The sequence below is a fragment of the Pseudonaja textilis genome, chromosome 2 (assembly GCF_049901715.1).
Source record: "Pseudonaja textilis isolate UNSWEBS1 chromosome 2, rPseTex1.2, whole genome shotgun sequence".
NCBI lineage: Eukaryota > Metazoa > Chordata > Lepidosauria > Squamata > Elapidae > Pseudonaja > Pseudonaja textilis.
The window spans coordinates 171,181,469-171,200,765 of record NC_141991.1 but is presented as its reverse complement, the minus strand read 5'-3'; the positions used below and the strand labels follow the sequence as shown (position 1 = coordinate 171,200,765).

At 35.6% G+C, this 19,297-nt stretch overlaps 1 protein-coding gene across 2 annotated transcripts in view; it reads right to left on the bottom strand.

Annotated features, from left to right (window-relative positions):
• Positions 1-19,297, bottom strand: part of SLC44A1 (solute carrier family 44 member 1) — a 93,549-nt gene that overhangs the window by 23,785 nt on the left and 50,467 nt on the right. For both annotated transcript variants that reach the window (XM_026718547.2, XM_026718546.2), the window contains exons 6-7: positions 10,110-10,279; positions 7,614-7,703 (exon numbers count right to left, since the gene is read on the bottom strand). In XM_026718547.2, coding sequence (XP_026574332.1) covers positions 7,614-7,703; positions 10,110-10,279 — 260 coding nt within the window. The remainder of the gene's footprint in view (positions 1-7,613; positions 7,704-10,109; positions 10,280-19,297) is intronic.

Below are 19,297 nucleotides of genomic sequence, written 5' to 3'. Positions count from 1 at the left end.
GAGTGGCAATTAAATTAGAGTATGGAAAATCTACATAACTTTTAAAGGTTTCTGTAGCTTATATCACTACTTATCATTTTCCTCACTTTTGTACTTTTATATTCTATGGTGTAACTCCCTGAATTCATTAATATGAAGTCATTCTGCAATATAAATATTACTTTCTGCAGGGTAAGCATTGTCACTACTATAATATTTTTGTCTGATTTCTAATAATTGTCAATAACCTTATTCTGTTTAATAAATCTTTATGTAAACTTTGATGATTAACCAAATTGATACTGATGTTTTGCAACTTGCTGTTTCCACCATGGCAATGATTTTTTTTTATTATACAAGCTTCCACCATGACATCCTTGTGAGAGAACACTCCCACATACTTTCAAAACCCCAAATTTGCTCACCAACCTGAAAGGCTTCCTATCTCTGAGATAATCTTAATTATATGTACACAATCTATTTAGACAGATGATTTCCCAGAACAGACTGCAAGTCCTTTTTGAATCATAAAGAACCATTAAACACCATGTTGACAACAATGACAATTAGAGCTAAGCAATCTTTCCTCAAAAAGGACTGGAAAGAGATTCAAACTCACGACTGAAATCTTAAATTGGGCATCAAACTTTCTTATTAGTAGCTTTAGAATCGAAACAATGTTTAACTATTGTTGAAGCTGGTTTGCCTGCCCCCAATTTGCAATCCGTGTCTTCTTATTTCTTTAATTCTGGCTAAATAATATGGTGTATGCTACATATATAGAATACATATTCTATTCTATCTATTCTATTATGTGATAAAAATGCTCAAAGGCAGTGGCTACTATTCAATTTTTTTCTCTTCACAAAAGCAGAACAATACATCCCAGAAACAGCAAAACTTTATTCAGCTAAAGTTCATACACAGCTACTTTTTTAGTGGCAAGCTAGGACTTTACACTTCCTTTACTCCTTGAATTCCAAACACAGTATTAAGCAGACTCAGAGCTATCTACTCAAAATAGGTGCATACAACTATATCACAACACAATGGTTGAAGTTATAGTTTTTTCCCACAGGTTGTGTTCTTCCACTGCTAAGGCAATTATAAAGCAATATGGTCAGGGGTGGGATTCAAATTTCTTAACCGGTTCTCTGGGTGTGGCCTAGTTTGTGGGTGTGGCTTGGTGATCATGTGACTGGCTGGGTGTGGCTTGCTGACTGGCATGGCTGGGTGGTCATGTGATGGGGTGGGCATGGCCAGGCAGTCATATGACTGGGGTGGGCGTAGCTAGGTGGCCATGTTACTGGCAAACCAAATATAAGTGGTCTTCGCTTAACGGCCAATTGCTTAGCAAACGTTCTAATTTATGACTGACCTCCCCAGAGCTACTTGACCTGTTTTTGGTGTTTTGACAGCCATACACACACACACACACACACACACACACACACACTTATGACCAGTTACAACATCCCACACAGTCTTGTGACTGAGGTTTTCTATGTTTTTTTGCCAGTTTCCAACAATTCCTAATGGTTTCTGGTTAAAAATGCCCATTGGGGAAAATGGACTTGTTTAACAGCCAGTGTTTGGTTAATGACCACAAGGTGCACTTAACGATCATGGTGTTTGCCTAACCCAGGGATCTGCTACCTTAAATACTCAAAGAGCCATTTTTATATTTTCTTTTAAAAAGGTATCTCTGTCTCTGTCTTTCTTTCTTTCTCCCTCTCTCTTTCTCATCTCTCTCTCTATCTCTTTCTCCCTCTCTGTTTTTCATTTCTCTTCCTCTCTCTCATCTATAACTGCTAAGATTGGAAGCTGTATTTTTATAATCCTATTTGCAGTTTTTTTTCACACACATTTGGGTATATGTATCCAATACTTTCTTCCTTTCCGCTATGTATTCAAAATGGGCAATGATTTTGTGTGTGTGTGTGTGTGTGTGTGTTTGTGTGTGTAACATGTGTATATGTGTGTTATGTATGCGTATGGATATGTACATATATTTCACTTTTAATGTGTGCCAGTGTACTTACAGTAAAAAAATGACAATAAAAATGATCTTATCCTATCTTCCTTCTTTCCTTCCCAGCCCCATTCCTTCCCATACCCTATTTTGTGTTGGCTTCCCAACCAAGTACTGATCCAGGTCTGATCCTGTTTAGCTTTCTAAAATCAGCTTACTGAAATAAATACCAAACTAAACTGTCCAATAATTTACCTACCATCACTATCTTGCACCTGATTTCAATGTAAACAGCCAAACTGTAGTATTACTAAATTTTGCTAGGCATCTGCTGCATGTTATTCTCTCTTCCTTGATAATCTAGTCAAGAGGTCTCCAAACTTGGCAACTTTAAGACTTGTGGACTTCAACTCCCAGAATTCTACAGCCAGCTATGTCCACAAGTCTTAAAGTTGTCAAGTTTGGAGACCCCTGACATAGATCAACCACATGTACATGAAGTACATACAAAGCACTTCCACACCATACAAATGGATTACAAAGACAAAATGATGAAAAATGGGAGACACTGATTACAACATAGACCAAAAAAATCATATATAATTATTGGGTAGGGGATGATAGCAAAAAAGTAACTTAAACCACTCGTGGTTAGAACTTGCTTCCTAGCGTCCCAGCACTTTAGGATTGTGCAGTCCATTGGCAGCCGTGCAAAGCCATCCAGTCCCTTAGAATTATCCATTCACTTTAGACACATATACACACACATCCCTTATCCTTGCAAGAAGGCATCGAGTTCCGAGGGAAGCTCACCTGTTTGCGCCCCAGGTAAACTGAAAGCCCTGCAGGGAGTGGAGGATGCAGCAGCAGCGAGGTGGCAATGGCGATGGCGATTTCGACGGCATAGGGGCTTCCAGGATCATTTTCCACCCACCCCCGCCACCCATGCAGCTGCACACATGGTGCATCAGGGGTTCTAGGCTCTTCTCCCCCCCGCAGCCACTGTCAGCTGTCCTGGAATTGATTAAGGGGCACCTTGCTGACACAACCCTCTGGCCCAAGAGAGGAGAGAATGTTCTCTCGCTGGCAAGCATGGCCCCAGCCCCACGGCGGCTTTTCTGTGGCCAGAGGGGCAGGAGAACGCTCTCCCTGCTCACTGGCAAGCACAGCCCCAGCCCCGCGGTGGCTTTTCTGTGGCTAGCGGGGCAGGAGAACACTCTCCCTTCTCACTGGCAAGCACAGCCCCAGCCCCGCAGCAGCTTTTCCGTGGCCAGTGGGGGCAGGAGAAGGCTCTCTCCTCTCCCTGGCAAGCACAGCCCCAGCCCAGGCAAGCGGGGTGTTTGGAGACAGCGCAGGAGCCTAGGCTGGCCCAGGTTGGGTGTAGACTCGACTGGGGCTTGCTTGTAGGCTCACTCACCCAGGGAGATCAGGGCCACAGTGGAAAGCAGGCAGCAATGGTGGGCAAAGGCAGGTTAGCAATGGCGGGTGAAATGAGGAATAACTGGGCAGGGCAGGGAGTGGGTGGGCAGGAAGGGGTGGGGCCAACCAGGGGCATGATTTATTGGTTCTCCGAACTGCTCAGACTCATAACATCCGGTTCTATAGAACTGGTCCGAACCGGTAGAAACCCACTCCTGAATATGGTTCAGGACTATCTTACAAAAACACCAATACCTCGGGCTTCTCCATGGAGGCTTTCCAAATGATGAATTGTGAAATGCACTCAGTATATTTAAACAACGTATCCAAGACTTGGAAGCCCAATAGGTCCGGTCTGCTTTACTTAAGAACATATTTCTCAACACCACACAACTGTGTCCAAATTCTGAAGAGCACTAATGCTAGTTGGCTTTAACATTCTCCCCACAGCAATTTTGGAGTGCCAATACAAAAACTCCCCTATGAGCTTAAGACTGTGCTCCTATGGACAAGGAGCTATTGAAAACATAGAAATCTACACACTCTATTAAAATGCCCTGTTTTTGAGTGGTAAAAAAATCAGGTTAGACAAATGGTTATCCAACTTTTTCTTAAAAACTTTCAGTATTGGGAGCATTTACAACTTCTGGAGGCAAGTTGTTCCACTGATTCATTGTTCTGTCAGGAAATTTCTCCTTAGTTCTAGGTTGCCTCTCTGGTTTCCTTCCATTGCTTCTTGTCCTGCCTTCAGGTGCTTTGGAGAATACCTTGACTCCCTCTTCCTTGTGGCAGCCCTTGAGATATCAGAACACTGCTATCATGTCACCCTCAGTTCTTATTTTCATCAAACTAGAGTCCCATAATTATCTTTGTTCTCTTCTCTGCACTCTTTCTAGAGTCTCAGCACCTTTTTACATCGTGGCGACCAAAACTGGATGCAGTATTCCAAGTGTGGCCTTACCAAGGCATTATAAAGTGGTATTAACACTTCACGTGATCTTGATTCTATCCCTCTGTTTATACAGCCTAGAACTGTGTTGGCTTTTTTGGCAGCTGCAGCACACTGCTGGCTCATATTAAAATGATTGTCCACGAGGACTCCAAGATCCCTCTCAGTTACTACTATTGAGCAAGGTACCACATATACTGTATCTATGCATTTTGTTTTTCTTGCCTAAATGTAGAACCTTACTTCTTCCACCACTGAATTTCATTTTGTTCGATGGTGGCCAATGTTCAAGTCTGTCAAGATCCTTCTGTATCTTAAGCCTATCTTCTGAAGTGTTGGCTATTCCTCCTAGCTTGGTATCATCTGCAAATTTAATGAGTTCCCCATCTATCCCCTCATCCAAATCATTGATGAAGATGTTGAAGAGTACTGGGTCAAGTTAAGTCACTTTAGAATTCTTTCCACCTTTAATATAATATATAAGCTATCCAATTCAATTGAAAACAAAATCTTTTAGTGGGAAAAAATCCTAAAATAATGTGGCTGCATAAGCATTCACACCCTCTTATAAGTAGGGATATGGCTGTGTTCAGAATTAAACAATCACAATCCAAATGATATTAAACGGTAGTCAGTACACATTTGCCATCAATTAAAGGGATTCTGATCAAGCCTGTATAAAGTTCAGCTGTTCTAACAGTTTCTTACAGCAAAGTCATGGTCTGCAAAGAGCTTACAGAGTACCAAAGGGACCTCATTGTTAGAAAGTATCAGTCAGGAAAAGGGTATAAAAAATGTCCAAGGAATTGTGAAGTGAAGAGTCATCAACAAGTGGAGAAATATGGTGCCACAGTGACATGACCAAGAACTGGTTGTCCCTCCAAAATTGATGAAAAAGAAAAAAAACTGGTCCAGGAGGCCTACAGCAACATTAAAAGAACTGCAGGAATTTTTGGCATGTGCTGATTGTTTACTATGTATGACAACAAGCTCCCATATTCTTCAGATGTCTGGGCTATGTGGTAAGTTGGCAATACAATACCCTTTTTTCACAAAGAAAAGCATCCAAACCTGGCTACACTTTGCAAAAATCTACTCATGTCAGACAAAAGCATGTAGGAAAATGTTTTATGGCCTGATGAGACCAAGGTTGAACTTTTTGGCCACAATTCCAAAAAGTATGTTTGGCACAGAAACTATACATCACCAAAAGTACATCATACCCACAGTAAAGCATAATGGTGGGAGCATTATGTTTGGGGGCTGCTTTTCTTCAGTTGGAAATGGGACTCTAGTCAAGATGGAGGGAATTATGGACAGTTCCAAATATAAGTAAATTTTGGTACAAAACTTTCAGGCCTCTGCTGAAATGCAGGCCTCTGTTAAAATGCTAAGTATGAAGTATCACCTGTCAACATAACAACAATCCAAAGCATTCCTCCAAAGAGAGAAAATAATGGGTTTACCAGAAGATCACCAAAGTTTTGGAATGCCCCAGTATAGCCTAGACCTGAATCCAATTGAAAATCTGGATGACCAAAGAAGTCTGTGCACAGGAGACGCCCTCATAATCTGTCAGATTTGGAGTGTTTTTGCAAGGAAAAGTGGGCAAAGATTCCCAAGACAAAATCAAAGGCTGTCAGGGTTCCAGAAAAACCCAACTCCAATTAAAAATTCAGGGGCAGGCATTTTCTCAAAGTTTCTCAAAAGTAATATGGCTTCCAAAGCTGACAAAGATGCTTCAGTAAAGTACATAGTACTTTAAAGATAGGTGTGTTATTGTGCATTTTATTGATATTTTCCCCCTTAAAATATTTCATTTTGTTTTTCAACTGAATTATATTGCTTATATGTTACATTAAAGGTAGAAAGAATTCTGAAGTGATTTATCTTGGTCCGGCTTTTTTTTTTTACACCTCAAAATGGCATTTTAATAAGGGTATGTAGACTTTCTATACCCTATGTATAATGTACCCTCTGTGATAAAACACTTGGGAAATTATTATCCTTTTTATGTACAGGTTTTGTTATAAGCATGATTCATGATATACTCTTTGAATATAGTTAAATTTTGTTATACTGCCTACAAAAATAGGCAAGCTTATTAACCTCTAAAGTATCTATAACCCATAATATTTTATCTTGTTTTATTTTTACTTTATTTTTCTCAATAATTCTGGTCAGTGGCCATACTAAAAATATTCATTCATTTGAGCTGTATGTTTTCAACAGATGGGCTAGTTGGATTGTATGCAATAGCTAAAGAAAATGCCAATTTACTAAACTCTAATTCCAGAATACAATTTGATATATAATTTTTCTTTGGCTACCATTTTAACCACTTTATTTCTAATTGTCTATAAGGAAATAGGCTCTGTAATATTGTAATATCCTGTTAGCTCAGGAATTCTGGGAGTTGAAGTCCACAAGTCTTAAACTTGCCAAATTTGAAGACCCTTGGATTAGAACATTACATCAGAAACAGGACTGAAATATCTATCCCATATATACAACTCACCATGTATACTGAGCCACCCTCACAAAATCTGGTTTGACTTGTAACTGCTACCAAGTATTTTCTACCCCCAAATCTTCTAGCATATAAAAATGACTTGGGAGACAGGCAGTGATATGGTGGTGGAATGTGAAGAAGGTAAAAATGTATATTTTATTGTTTTGAATGTTTTTCCCTTTCTTCCAATGTAGTGTAAATGGATAGGGTTGAAGAAACTACTAGAGACATTTCTAATCCCAGGGCCCAGGTCACTGTTTTACAAGTTGCTCCATTCTTGTCAATAAATAACACTGATGTAGACTGTAGTGAAACTCATGAAATTATTATTTTAACTCCTAAGGTTTGCAGTGGAAAAGGTAAACTTGTTTTGATGATATGTTCCTTTAGCAAATGTAACACCTAAACTTGTTCTTAATGCTATCTGGAAATATCCTCTATTCTAAACTAATAAAAAAGGCTGCTCTGTTTTTCAGATAGTAGTTTTAGGGTTACTTTCCAATAAAACAACACCAATTATATTCTTCACTGTACTAGCCATTACATGCGGCCTATTTGAACAATTATCACTTTCATTACTTTATTGCCAGGATCACGTAATAAAGGAAGCATGGGAGTAGAGGCTTTTTCTGATTATTTCAATTATCATAAAGCAGAGAGAATGGTTTTGAGAAAACTCTTGAAACAATAGCAAAATAGTTCTGCAGCAAAAAAAGGTTTAAACACATGAGGAAAGGTACACATATGTAGTCTGAGGAGACCGAATACTTTCATTTACTTACCAAGTGAACCCAAAACAACAACAATTGTTAAGATCCAGACAAGTACTCTTGAAATATATCTGATTATCACCATCAAAATCATGGAAAGCACTGCAGAGAAACAAAAGGGAATAGATTAATTACTCCAACTACAAATAGCCAAAAATAATGGCTGTCATAATATAATTTAAAATTAGTAAAAAAAAATGCATTTACCTTCAACAATGTGCAGATTAAGCTATTCTATTCTGCTTCCCAGTTGTAAATTAAATAAAACAAGCCTATATGCAGATTAATATCAATTTTTATATACACACACCTATAATATACAAAGAGATGCAGGCACATACAACAAAAGATTAAATGACATGATAGAACAGCACATTTATTATCATGAGTTGCAAAAGTATCATACAACTCATGGTGAGCAAAAACCAAAATGTTCCATGCAGACACACATGCTTAACATCATGTCAACGATGAATAAGGATGTAAAAACTGTGAGAAGAACCATGTAGTACTTTATGCTTCAATTTGATCAGTGTGATTCATTTAGCTAACTCTTACGTATGTAATGCTTTGTTTGGAATGTGAAAATCTTGCCTTTTCACTGTATTGTTTGTGACATTTTGTTTCATACTGAAACATATCAAAAATGCCAACAACAGATAGGGTGGCTTAGAAAAGATGAGAAGTTGCAACTCCTTCTGGACTGCATGTATCATTTGGTAGGGATGCTACTTTTAATGTAATTAACAAAAGTAATGAATTATATTAAATTATGTATGAATGTGCGTCCAAGTGCACATAAATACATAAACATAAATTGCAGCATAATGAATATGTAATATTTAGCAAGTATCAGCAAAGTGAGGAATGCATGGGTGAACTGTTTCCGAAATGTGATCTTTAATGTACTTAATTTTAGCAAGCACTGATACTGTGGAGAAGATTAAGTTATACACTTTTGCTCATTTGCTAACTTTAGCTGAGATTATCAATATTCATCAAGTTTGAAGATATTCATTTCACATTGACTATGACATAAATATGCAGAGAGGTAAAGGCTTTCAAGCGATTAAAAAGTTTTTTTCAATCCACTATGCTGATGAAACAAATGTAATTATCACACTGCTACATGTCTTATTATCATCTCAAAATGAACGGCTTTAGAAAGTCATGAATTCTCAGTCATTGCAAATAACCCTAAATCTTATTATCATCGGGTATGTGTGCGTACAGTGTGTATTATAAAGAATATTTAATGAATATTTTTCATTCAGAACTATTGGCTCAATGTAAGACCATACCAAGGACAGTTCTCTCTTATTATCATCATATTTATTTTAACAATTAAGTCTGTACAGAGTTAAGAATTTTTAATTAGGACTGCACTCTTTAAACTTATGTGATTGAAAGATCAGTTAATTAGTTCAACAATACTATGTACACTAATTCTAATTAAAACTATACAAAATATTTGCCGTTGAACATTTGAAATAAAATATGAACTTTACAGAGATGTAATGTTTTATAGCTGTGAGAATTCTTTCTATTCACTGTATGCCCATATAAGAAACAAAATGATGTCAATATAGACAAATAAGCTTGTACTGCTTTCATTATGGAGTCCTTATTGAACTATAATCATGCCACAATGAGCAGACAGATGATATTCAGGCTTGGATGCTGTCTATTATGTATTCTTATCTGCATTTGGTTAATTCTTTCAGTTTGTTTCATTGCAACAACTTTGTTTGGATCCCCTGTTTGTTCCTGCAAAGAGGCCAATGTGGGACATGTGAAAAATGTCTATGGATATGTTGCTTCCTTCCACCTATTCATTCTCCTCTAAATTCATAAATTAAATTCATTTTAAGTGAAAGGATACTTCAATTGGAAAAACAAAAACATGCCTGCCTACTTATTTACTATGCAGTTAGTTGAGTTATGCTATATAAAAGCCAGTGTTTCTTTTCTAACAATGAATAGTACTTCTTAGTAAAAAAAAAAAAAAAAGAAAAGTTCCCTTTATTGCACACAATAGTATTTGGGCATTTGCATTAAAGTAGTGGCAATCCTGATATTTATTTTAGGGTAAAGGATTAATCTTTTAATTTGTTTTAATATACCTACAGCTGCTATTTATCTGATGAGCTTACAGCAATTTATCTATGGTTCTTTATCACTAAGCAAAGTTATGTAGCTATATAGCTGTATATAGCTATATATATATTTATATAGCCAGATTACTTTAGCTACAATAAAAATGCAACATTGTGCCTTCAAATAATTCAGCTTTCATCAGGTAAAATCCCCACACTACTTAAATATAAGGAGAATCAATACACACGTTTTAAAAAGCATTTAAGTCAGAAGCTGGATAAGAAACATTTTTTGGAATAGTTTCCTATTTTGTAAGAATTAATAATGAGCATGCGTCATTTTCATATTGTGGGGATAGGATAGAAGTTGTTCAATACTATAGAAATAGCTAAGAATGAGGAAAAAAATTACCTAGTGATAATAAGCAAAGTCCCAATATAATCTCTTTGCAGGTCATTACTCCACTAATCAGACTGTGCAAGATACTACTGTCACTGACAAAGGTGATCAGGGCTTCTGCAAACTTGGTATAGCAGGAAATGTTCACAGGAGCACAGCGATGGAAGAATGGAATAGGTGCACTGGTGATACAAGAAAAAAAATCAGAAAAAAAATTACTCCTATGTAATATAAATGCCACATCAACACACAAATGGAGGGTGAATTGATGCAGTACACTCCACCCTCATAAATACTGTAAACCACAAGCTGTGAGATAAAATAAAAGTGCTGCTATAAATGAAAATGACTGTAATGGGTCATGAAGTAATTTTAAAAAAACTACGAAGAGGGTGGAGTGCACATACTGATATTCCCAAAACATCATCTTAACACACACACAAAATCAATCAATCTAAAATAATAATAAAAGTCCACTACTATGGAGTCTTAAAAACGATATTCTATCATTTCGTGTAAAAGAGAAATGTTCAGATTTTTAGAATTCTCATCTATTACCACCTCAACTCCCTTCAGAAAAGTAAATATTTTGTAGCAGAAGAAAGTATCCAACAACATCTGTGCTAGAACACACACACACACACACACACACACACACACACACGGAGAGGGGGGAGGGGGAGGCAAGGAAGGAGCGGGGAGAGAGACAGACAGACAGATGCATTTTATGGAGATACTACAAGCATCTTATCTCAAAATTTACTCTAGTTATTGGATATTACAATTTGATGGTTGAATCACCAGTTCTAGAAAATTATATATTTGTACACCATAGGATACATAACCTGCTTCCTTGGATTCAGGTGGTGTAGTAATTCAAAATAATGACATTAAAACACCAAATGGAAAAAAACCTAAAATAATTTTTCTAAAGACAGCCATGTCATCCTTACTGCTTAGTTGTTGTGCAGAGTAATTCGTAATTATAGCATCAGTGCTAAATGGGCACCCTACTCTGGACCAAATGGAAGTTTCTGCCTGATCGTTGGAAACGGTCCCATATAAAATGCGTTACAGCACAAAGAGATAAGGAAATAATAGCAATCTGATGATTTTTTGATATAATAATAGATTCCTTTTGTTGTTCAGCAGTTGTTATGGCTTTCACAATAACAATCATAAGCTTCTCTACTCTCTACCCTGGGTAGAAATACTTGATAGCCATATCATTCAACACATTATATGGTGTTCCAAGTTCCGCTAATTAAATGACAAGCTCCTACCATATTAAATATTCTTCTTCATTCTGGCTTAATAGACTGCTGCCAAAATTTATAGGAAACTGTCAAACTTACCTATTTTTAATTTTCTTTGGGATACAGAAATTTTTTGCAATTTTATTCATTAGAGATTCTAATAATAGAAATAATGTCTATATCTAAGTGGAATTTTATTCAACCCCCTTCTCTGATTCACTTCCTAGTGCCTTACTTGCCAAGTTCAGCAAAATGTGACAAGTGGAGTATGATACGCCTTTTTACTTCTCAGCTGGATATCTTTCAAAAAGAAAAAGCCTTCACATCAAGGAAATAAGAAAATATCTCCCTTTTCTATATATTACATTTTATTTGCAGAGACAAATGTTAAACAGTAATTGTGTTTTTAGCTCCAAGCTGAAAGAAAATTGTCTATTATATATCGAAAGAATTTTTTTAGAATCTGTTTCCCACATAACTAAAAAATCACTTTAAAATATAAATATATACTAATTTCAGACTATGCTTAAAGGTGTAGGATAAACAATTGTCAAGACACCTATAAACGATGTGAGGCATGCTATAACTTTAATTCCATTTTCTAAATTGATAGAAGTGTTTAATATAAATATAAATCTTTAAAATATCACCTTTTAATAAATATTGTTTGATTTTATCAATGTTTGTTGTTGTTCAGTCACTACGTTGTATCTGACTCTTCGCAACCCCATGGAGCCCAGTATACCAGGACCCTCTGCCTTCCACTGTCCTGCCAAATTCATGTTCTTTGATTTGATGACACTATCTAAGCAGTTCATCTTCTGCCATCCCCTTCTCCTTTTGGCTTCCAAAAATTGAAAGAAGTTGTGCTTGACAGGGTAGCATAGAGAGCACTTGCCTATAAAGTCACCAGAGTCGGACACGACTAAAAGGTGAAAATAACAAGGTTTGCCATAGTTTTCCTCCCAAGGACCAAGCACAGCAGTCTAAAATATATATGGTTGGATCCCCTATTATTTCATTCCTTAAAATCTAAACTTAAATTATATAATATAGATGCTATTAAAAGTTAAGGCTTTACTCCTATAAAACTCACTGCTTCATTTCTCATTACTGTCTTTTATATGGGATATTGCTAAAACATTCAACTAAAGCTGAATTATTTACATTTTTAAAGCAACTACTGGCTAAAATTAATTTCTCAGAGGAGAAAGTTAATATATTATTACATTTGCATCTTACCCATATCCTCATTAATATGATACTGTATGTATGTGAAATATCACTTCTTTTTACTATGACTTAACATCTGTCTTGTATAATTGAAACATTAAAAGAATTACACTATTGGGGACAGAATAGAAGGCTGTGATATTTTCAAATAATTTATGATACATTAAGGATAGAGAGATTATTTATATTCTAAATTTTATTTTATTAAAGGTTTGGAGATAGACTTGATATTAATAGGTCTTAACAACAATTTACACAATTATAAGTTGTTTGTTATGACTTTTAATCTTTAACTTTCACATTTCACATACCTCATTTTATAAGAAAAATTTCATAAACCCAAGATTTGTACTTATACCCTGTTTAGTTGCAAATAAAGGGTGTTCTCCCAGTCAATTTTTAAAAGGGCTAAAATAAATTTGATTAATAATGCCTCTGACACTGATTGGTTTGAGAGGCCTTGTTAATATTTAATCTTACACATTATTTTCAATGAATTAACAGTATACACTTTTTATTGCAATGGCATCCTGTAACTTTTACTGAGTTGTGCAAGGTGATTTAATTTTTCATACTTTCAGCTTGTCATTGATTTATCTTACTTTCCATTCCTGGCTTATCCAAAATTTGATAACTCATTGAGAAGTTCTGTTGACTGTCTTTAGCTTTGAACTTTTGTTGATATTTTTCCTACTGTTTTTAAAGTATTAGCAACCATATACATTGATTTATTTGTTATTTAAATGAACATCAAATGAATAAATAAGCAAGTAACCAGTTTTCCAGGAGGCCATTTTCAATTAGAGATGTGTAAAATATCTCAAGTTGAACAGTTGACCTCAGTACTGCTGCCATAAGTATTCCAAACTTGAAATTAACAAGGTTTTGTTCTATGGCTGGAACAATATATTGTTTATTATAGCTGCAAATATAAATATAAGAGTATTTTTAAATGTAGATTTAAATACTAGTCATTGAACTTTTTGATACAAGGGCATAGATTCTAGAAGGTTTTTTTGTTAACTGACTACTATTTATAGGCATTTTTAGCGTGTTTAATGTTTTACAATTCCTTGAGCCAGTTTTCTGTATGTTGCTGCAGTTGCAATATATATGGACTGCCATCTCATCTAAAGTGCAAACAAAAGACCAAATCCCTTTTTAAAAAATTCCCATGTCTGAAACAATAGAAATGATTCAATTTTTATCCCACTGGAATACAGCTACTTTGGAACATTCATGACAAAATGCTGCAGGTAGAACGGTTTGTTTTCTGTTCAATTGAGAAAAAGTGAGATACATTGGTCTGTTTCTTGGTAAAAGCTCTTGTTCATATACAGTAAAACATTCCAGTCCAGAAGCAACTTTATTATCTTGTCTGCTATAATTGGATTTGTAAATGCTCTTTAAATCTTCTTAGTTATAGAATTCAACCTTCCCTTGAGGAACACAGAAAAATTCTAAGAAACATCTCATTGATTTTACACAATATAGAAGGAGTGTATGTTTGCCAATTAACAAGGTTAACAAACTAGGATGAATCTGGTTCCAAACGTTTTTTTCCAACCCCTGGAAATCCCACTGACAGCCATTGCCAAACCCCAGCAACATACGTTCCTGCTGTTTTGAAAATGGAACCTCTAAAATAAGTGATTGAGGTTTTTGGTGTAAGGTCTTTTTTAGCTACACCTGCTGGCAGGAAGGATCAAGCAGAAATGCCAGGATATGCCTGCATGATGCTTGTTTCATAGCTAAGCTTGAGAATTCTGACTCAACCCTGGTTGTCAACACAGCAACAATATGTCTCTTATGGAGTGATTATTTTTTAAAAAACATGAAGCTGCTTAATTTGCAACAACTAATTTTAAATAGTATTCCAATAATAACCTTGTTCAGATTTTACCATTTAACATGGTCAGTTCAGCATGTGGTCTCAGTTCCTAGTCCTATTGATGGTGGTCTCAGTTCCTAGTCCTATTGATGACTTCAACTGAAAAGAAAAATCTCCCTGATTACAGCATGATTATCATCAGCAGGCAATCTTGGTGTACAAATACTTCCATATTTGCTGCAGGCTTAAGAGGGGAAGGTTCTAAATCAAGTGATTTGCAGAGAGTTAAGCTGAATATAAAAGTTGAAGCCTTGCTCGCTATTCCTCAACTGAGCAATACTCAGCAAAACCTGAGCAAGCATTTTGAATTTATTATGGGGTAAAGAACTCCATTGGGTAATAGAACTATGGCCAGTCAAAGCAAAGGCCTAACCCAGCATTCTGACTCATGGTGTCCAACTAAATTCCTGTGAGAAATCCAGGATATAACCATGCCCCTATCAATCTAATTTCTGTTTAATGCTATACAGTAGAAGTCGATGGCCACCTCCACATCTCCTGACAAGTGTCTCTCCCATTTATTTATGCACATAAAGAAGCTTTCCCCCCCATTGTCCCGAATTCCCTATATTCCTAACATTGTGAAAGAAGGTGTCTTTCTCTTCACATTTTTCATACTGCATATAATTTCATAAGCTTCTATCACTATTCCTTGGCTATTAAAATATTTAATTCTCAAATTATCTCAAACAATGTGACTTTCCCTTATAGTGAAATTGCTGCCATCCCTTCACCATTTGGGATCCCCTTCTTAGCAGTTTTGCCAGTTCTTCAATTATCCTTTCAAGATGTAAGGACGAGAAGAAAATGCTGATTTAAGGAGTCAATATCCTAACTTCAACTCAAATAAACCAGGTTTTACATAATTTTGGAGAAAAGCTGCGGATACTAACTTCTATTTATTGGTAGCCAAGTGGAGTGGCTGCAACTGAGAATGAAATGGGGACATTGTGTCTGCTCCACTGAATCTATCAAGTAGGTTCTTTTTGGCTTCTCTGCCTCCACCACCATTTGGCTACAATTCCCCGTGATTCTTACTGAGGAAGAAGTAAACTGTTGTAAAAATGATATTACAGCACAGCTTTCAGAAATGAGGGCCAGAATTTCCCTCTTCATCTCCTTTGCACTGATAATCAAACGAAATCAACCAACTAATATGCATAAATATGAGAATATGGTTTATACCACAAAATCAAACAAATGAAATATCCAATTACAATGTTATAAAGAACAATAATAAATGTATAAATTAAATTAAGGCCCATGATCAAAAAGTATTTTTTTAGAACTCTTGGCACCACATCTAAAATGTTAGGCTTTTGGTGAATACGAATAATAAACAAAGTATAAATTAATAACCTGGTAATACAAAAGGAAAAATGAATAAATAAATGTATTCCTAATGAAATTATGGCTTCAAACTGACTCAAATATTAGGCACTGGAACTGCTTTAGGATTCTTCTTTAATCCAATTAAATGGAAATATTATTGAGAGCAAATCTGTAATACTTCTTCCATATAGAAGCACTATAGTAGAAAGGAAAGTATTACAATTTGTTAAGAACTATTTTATAATCTCACATACTTAAAGAATGTGAATAAAGCTCTCAAATATTGGTCTTTTAAAATTTTATCATTAACCTGAAGATACTGGATTAAACACACAGAAATAACGATTTGTAATCTTACACTGAGAAAAACAAACAGTATGACTGCTCCAAAGTCAAGGCCCAACACTTTTCTTTTGTAAATGTACCAGCTTTAGGGAATAATTTTCAAATCAACATGTATGTTTGTATCAGAATAATAGTTGATAAGAAATCAAAATCACTAGGCTGGCGCTAGACTCATGGAATTTTGGATGTCGTTTTTTTTTTCCAAAACAGCTAACAGATGCTTCACGGTAAGTTCTACTTTCCTTTATCAGCTCTGCGTTGCTGAGAGGTTTGATCATTATTTGAACAGAAAAAAGACTGGCTCTGGACTACCTTTATGGTTGCTTAGATTTTTATCAAAACTATCATTTCTCTCCACAAAGATACATCTTTTATAACCTGGAAAAAACTTAATACATTTACAAATCCCTTTCCTTCATTTATACACAATTAAGTATTGCCCTGAAATGTCTTTTGCTAGACAGTGTGATATCTAGCACTTCTGAAATTATCTAGTTTTATACATGGAAGACAAATTCTATAATGAATTAAAAAATTAGGTCAGTGAATATGACATTATATCTTAGAATAAATGAGACCCCAGAGAATGTAGTACAAAAGATCAATTTATATTACAGCAGTTTTCGCTCTGGTAGGTGTAAAAACGCAGATCTTTCCTTTAATATTAAATAGAATAATAAATGTATTCAGAATCATTCTGTTATTTTATTAAGGATTACTGATTATATCATTTGATATTATAATAAATAATGATTATAACCAAGGAAAGGAAAGAATGATACCAAAATGTGTAATGAGGAGACAGCTCTTCAACCAGAGAGAAACCATTATCAATATTAAACATAAATTTCAAAAAAAGACAGAATTGCTATACAGTCCTGGCATGGAAAGAAAAAACATAAATCTCATTTTTTTAAGTCTAGTTAAATGAAAAATTGACAAATGACAGATTTTTTTCTGTTTCCACTTCGCATTTCAGTCAGAATGTGAAGAAACTCAGTCAAATTTATATTGGCTTTGCCAAGCAGAGATCCTTACTAAGAAAATATCCATATACATGTTCCCTTTAAAAAAGGGAAACTCTTTTCCTCTCAAATAATTCCAACTTTGAAATGGAAATTCTGTTTTAAGAGTTACAATATATGGAGGAAATGGGGGGGGGGAATTTCTGTGGGGGAAATTTCTGCAGGTTAGGAAGATAACTCTGAATTTAAAATGATATTTCCTACCAGGGATTAAATCAGAAAGATTAAACATAAAGGAGGTTAAAGTATTGTGAAATTTCCAAAAACAAACTGATAAAAATCTTGGCTTATAAGGCACCAAATTTAACTGTGGCTGAAAAGAAAAAAATATGGATAATAGAGCTGGCAAAATAGAAAAAAAATGGATAAAATCACAAAGTACCAAGATCTGAAAGTTGAAAGATTATGGCATAAATCAGCCATAGTGGCCCCAGTGGTTATCAGCATACTTGGCACCATACCAAAAAATCTTTAGATGGCACCTAGAAAATCTGTGCAATGACAAAATTTCCATCTGTCAATTACAAGTATCACACTACTTGCATCTACACATACTCTACCCCAATACATGGCAAAGATCTCTGACTCTCTGCCTAACCTTTTACCTTTTTCTTTTTGACCAATGATGCTTCCTGGATGGGAAGCGAAACATCTCAGTTTAACAAATTTTGGTCCAGTTGTCATAATTCAACTTTAGATACCTTTGGCTTGAATAATTGAGTCTTCAATGACATACTGAGGAGGAAGAGTTTCCAAGTAAGTAATCAAGTGCCATTGAATGAAATATAACCACAAAATCACAACTGACTAAAAAAAGGGGGGGAGGGGGAATCTCATGCACATGCACCCAACTCAACCCAAGATTTTAGTATTTAGTATTTATTTGATTTGTCAATCGCTTACAAGATACAGGTATAAGAATAAACATAGTTTTGAATACATGAGATAGATACTTATAAGAAAAGTAAAAGGAAACAATAGGACAGGGATAGTAGGCACAATTGGTGCACTTATGCATGTCCCCTACAGGCCTCTTAGAAAGGGGATGAAGTCAATAGTAGACAGTCTAAGGTGAAAGTTTTGGGTGTTTGGGGAACAAATCACAGAGTCAGGTAGAGTATTCCAAACACTGACCACTCTGTTGCTGAAGTCATATTTTCTTCAGTCAAGTTTGGTTCGGTTAACCTTGAGTTTGTATCTATTGTGTGCTCTTGTATTGTTATGACTGAAGCTGAAGTATTCATTTGCATGTAGGACATTGCAATGTATGATTTTATATACTATATTTAGATCAGACCAAAGGCGGCGTAGTTCTAAGTTTTCTAGGTCTAGAGTTTCAAGTCTGGTGGCATAAAGTATTCTGCAACGAGTAGAGGAGTGGAGAACTCTTCTTGTGAAATATTTAAGGACTTTCTCAACTGTGTTAATATCAGATATGTAATGTGGGTTCCAGACTGATGAGCTGTATTCGAGTATTGGTCTAGCAAATGTTTTGTATGCTCTACTTATTAGTGTAATATTATCAGAGAAAAAGCTACGTAAGATTAGAGTAACAACTCTTAACGCCTTTTTGGCTATGTAGTTACAGTGGGCTCTAGCACTTAGATCATTTGAGATGAGTATTCCAAAGTCCTTTACAGAGCTTGGATCTTCAACAAGGTCTTGATTATTTAGCTTGTATTTTATTTTCTGATTTATCTTGCTAATATGTAAGACAGAACATATATTTGTTGAGATTTGAAGTTGCCGTTTGATTGACCATTCTGATATAGTCAAGGTTTTTTAAAAGGGTAACAGTATTATCTGTGGTGTTGAATAGCTTTACATCATCAGCGAAGAGAACTCAGTTGCTCTTGATATGATCACAGAGGTCATTTATGTAGAGTATGAAAAGAGTTGGTCCTAAAACACTGCCTTGGGGGACACCACTGTTGACAGGTACAGAATTTGATAGGACACTCCCAATTTTGACCATTTGTTGTCTGTTTGACAGGAATGCTTCCATCCAGTTATGTAGGTGTCCAGAGATACCATAAGATTTTAGTTTTAGGAGTAGTTTCTTGTGTACCACTGAATCAAAGGCTTTACAGAAGTCTATGTAGATTGCGTCTATTGCTT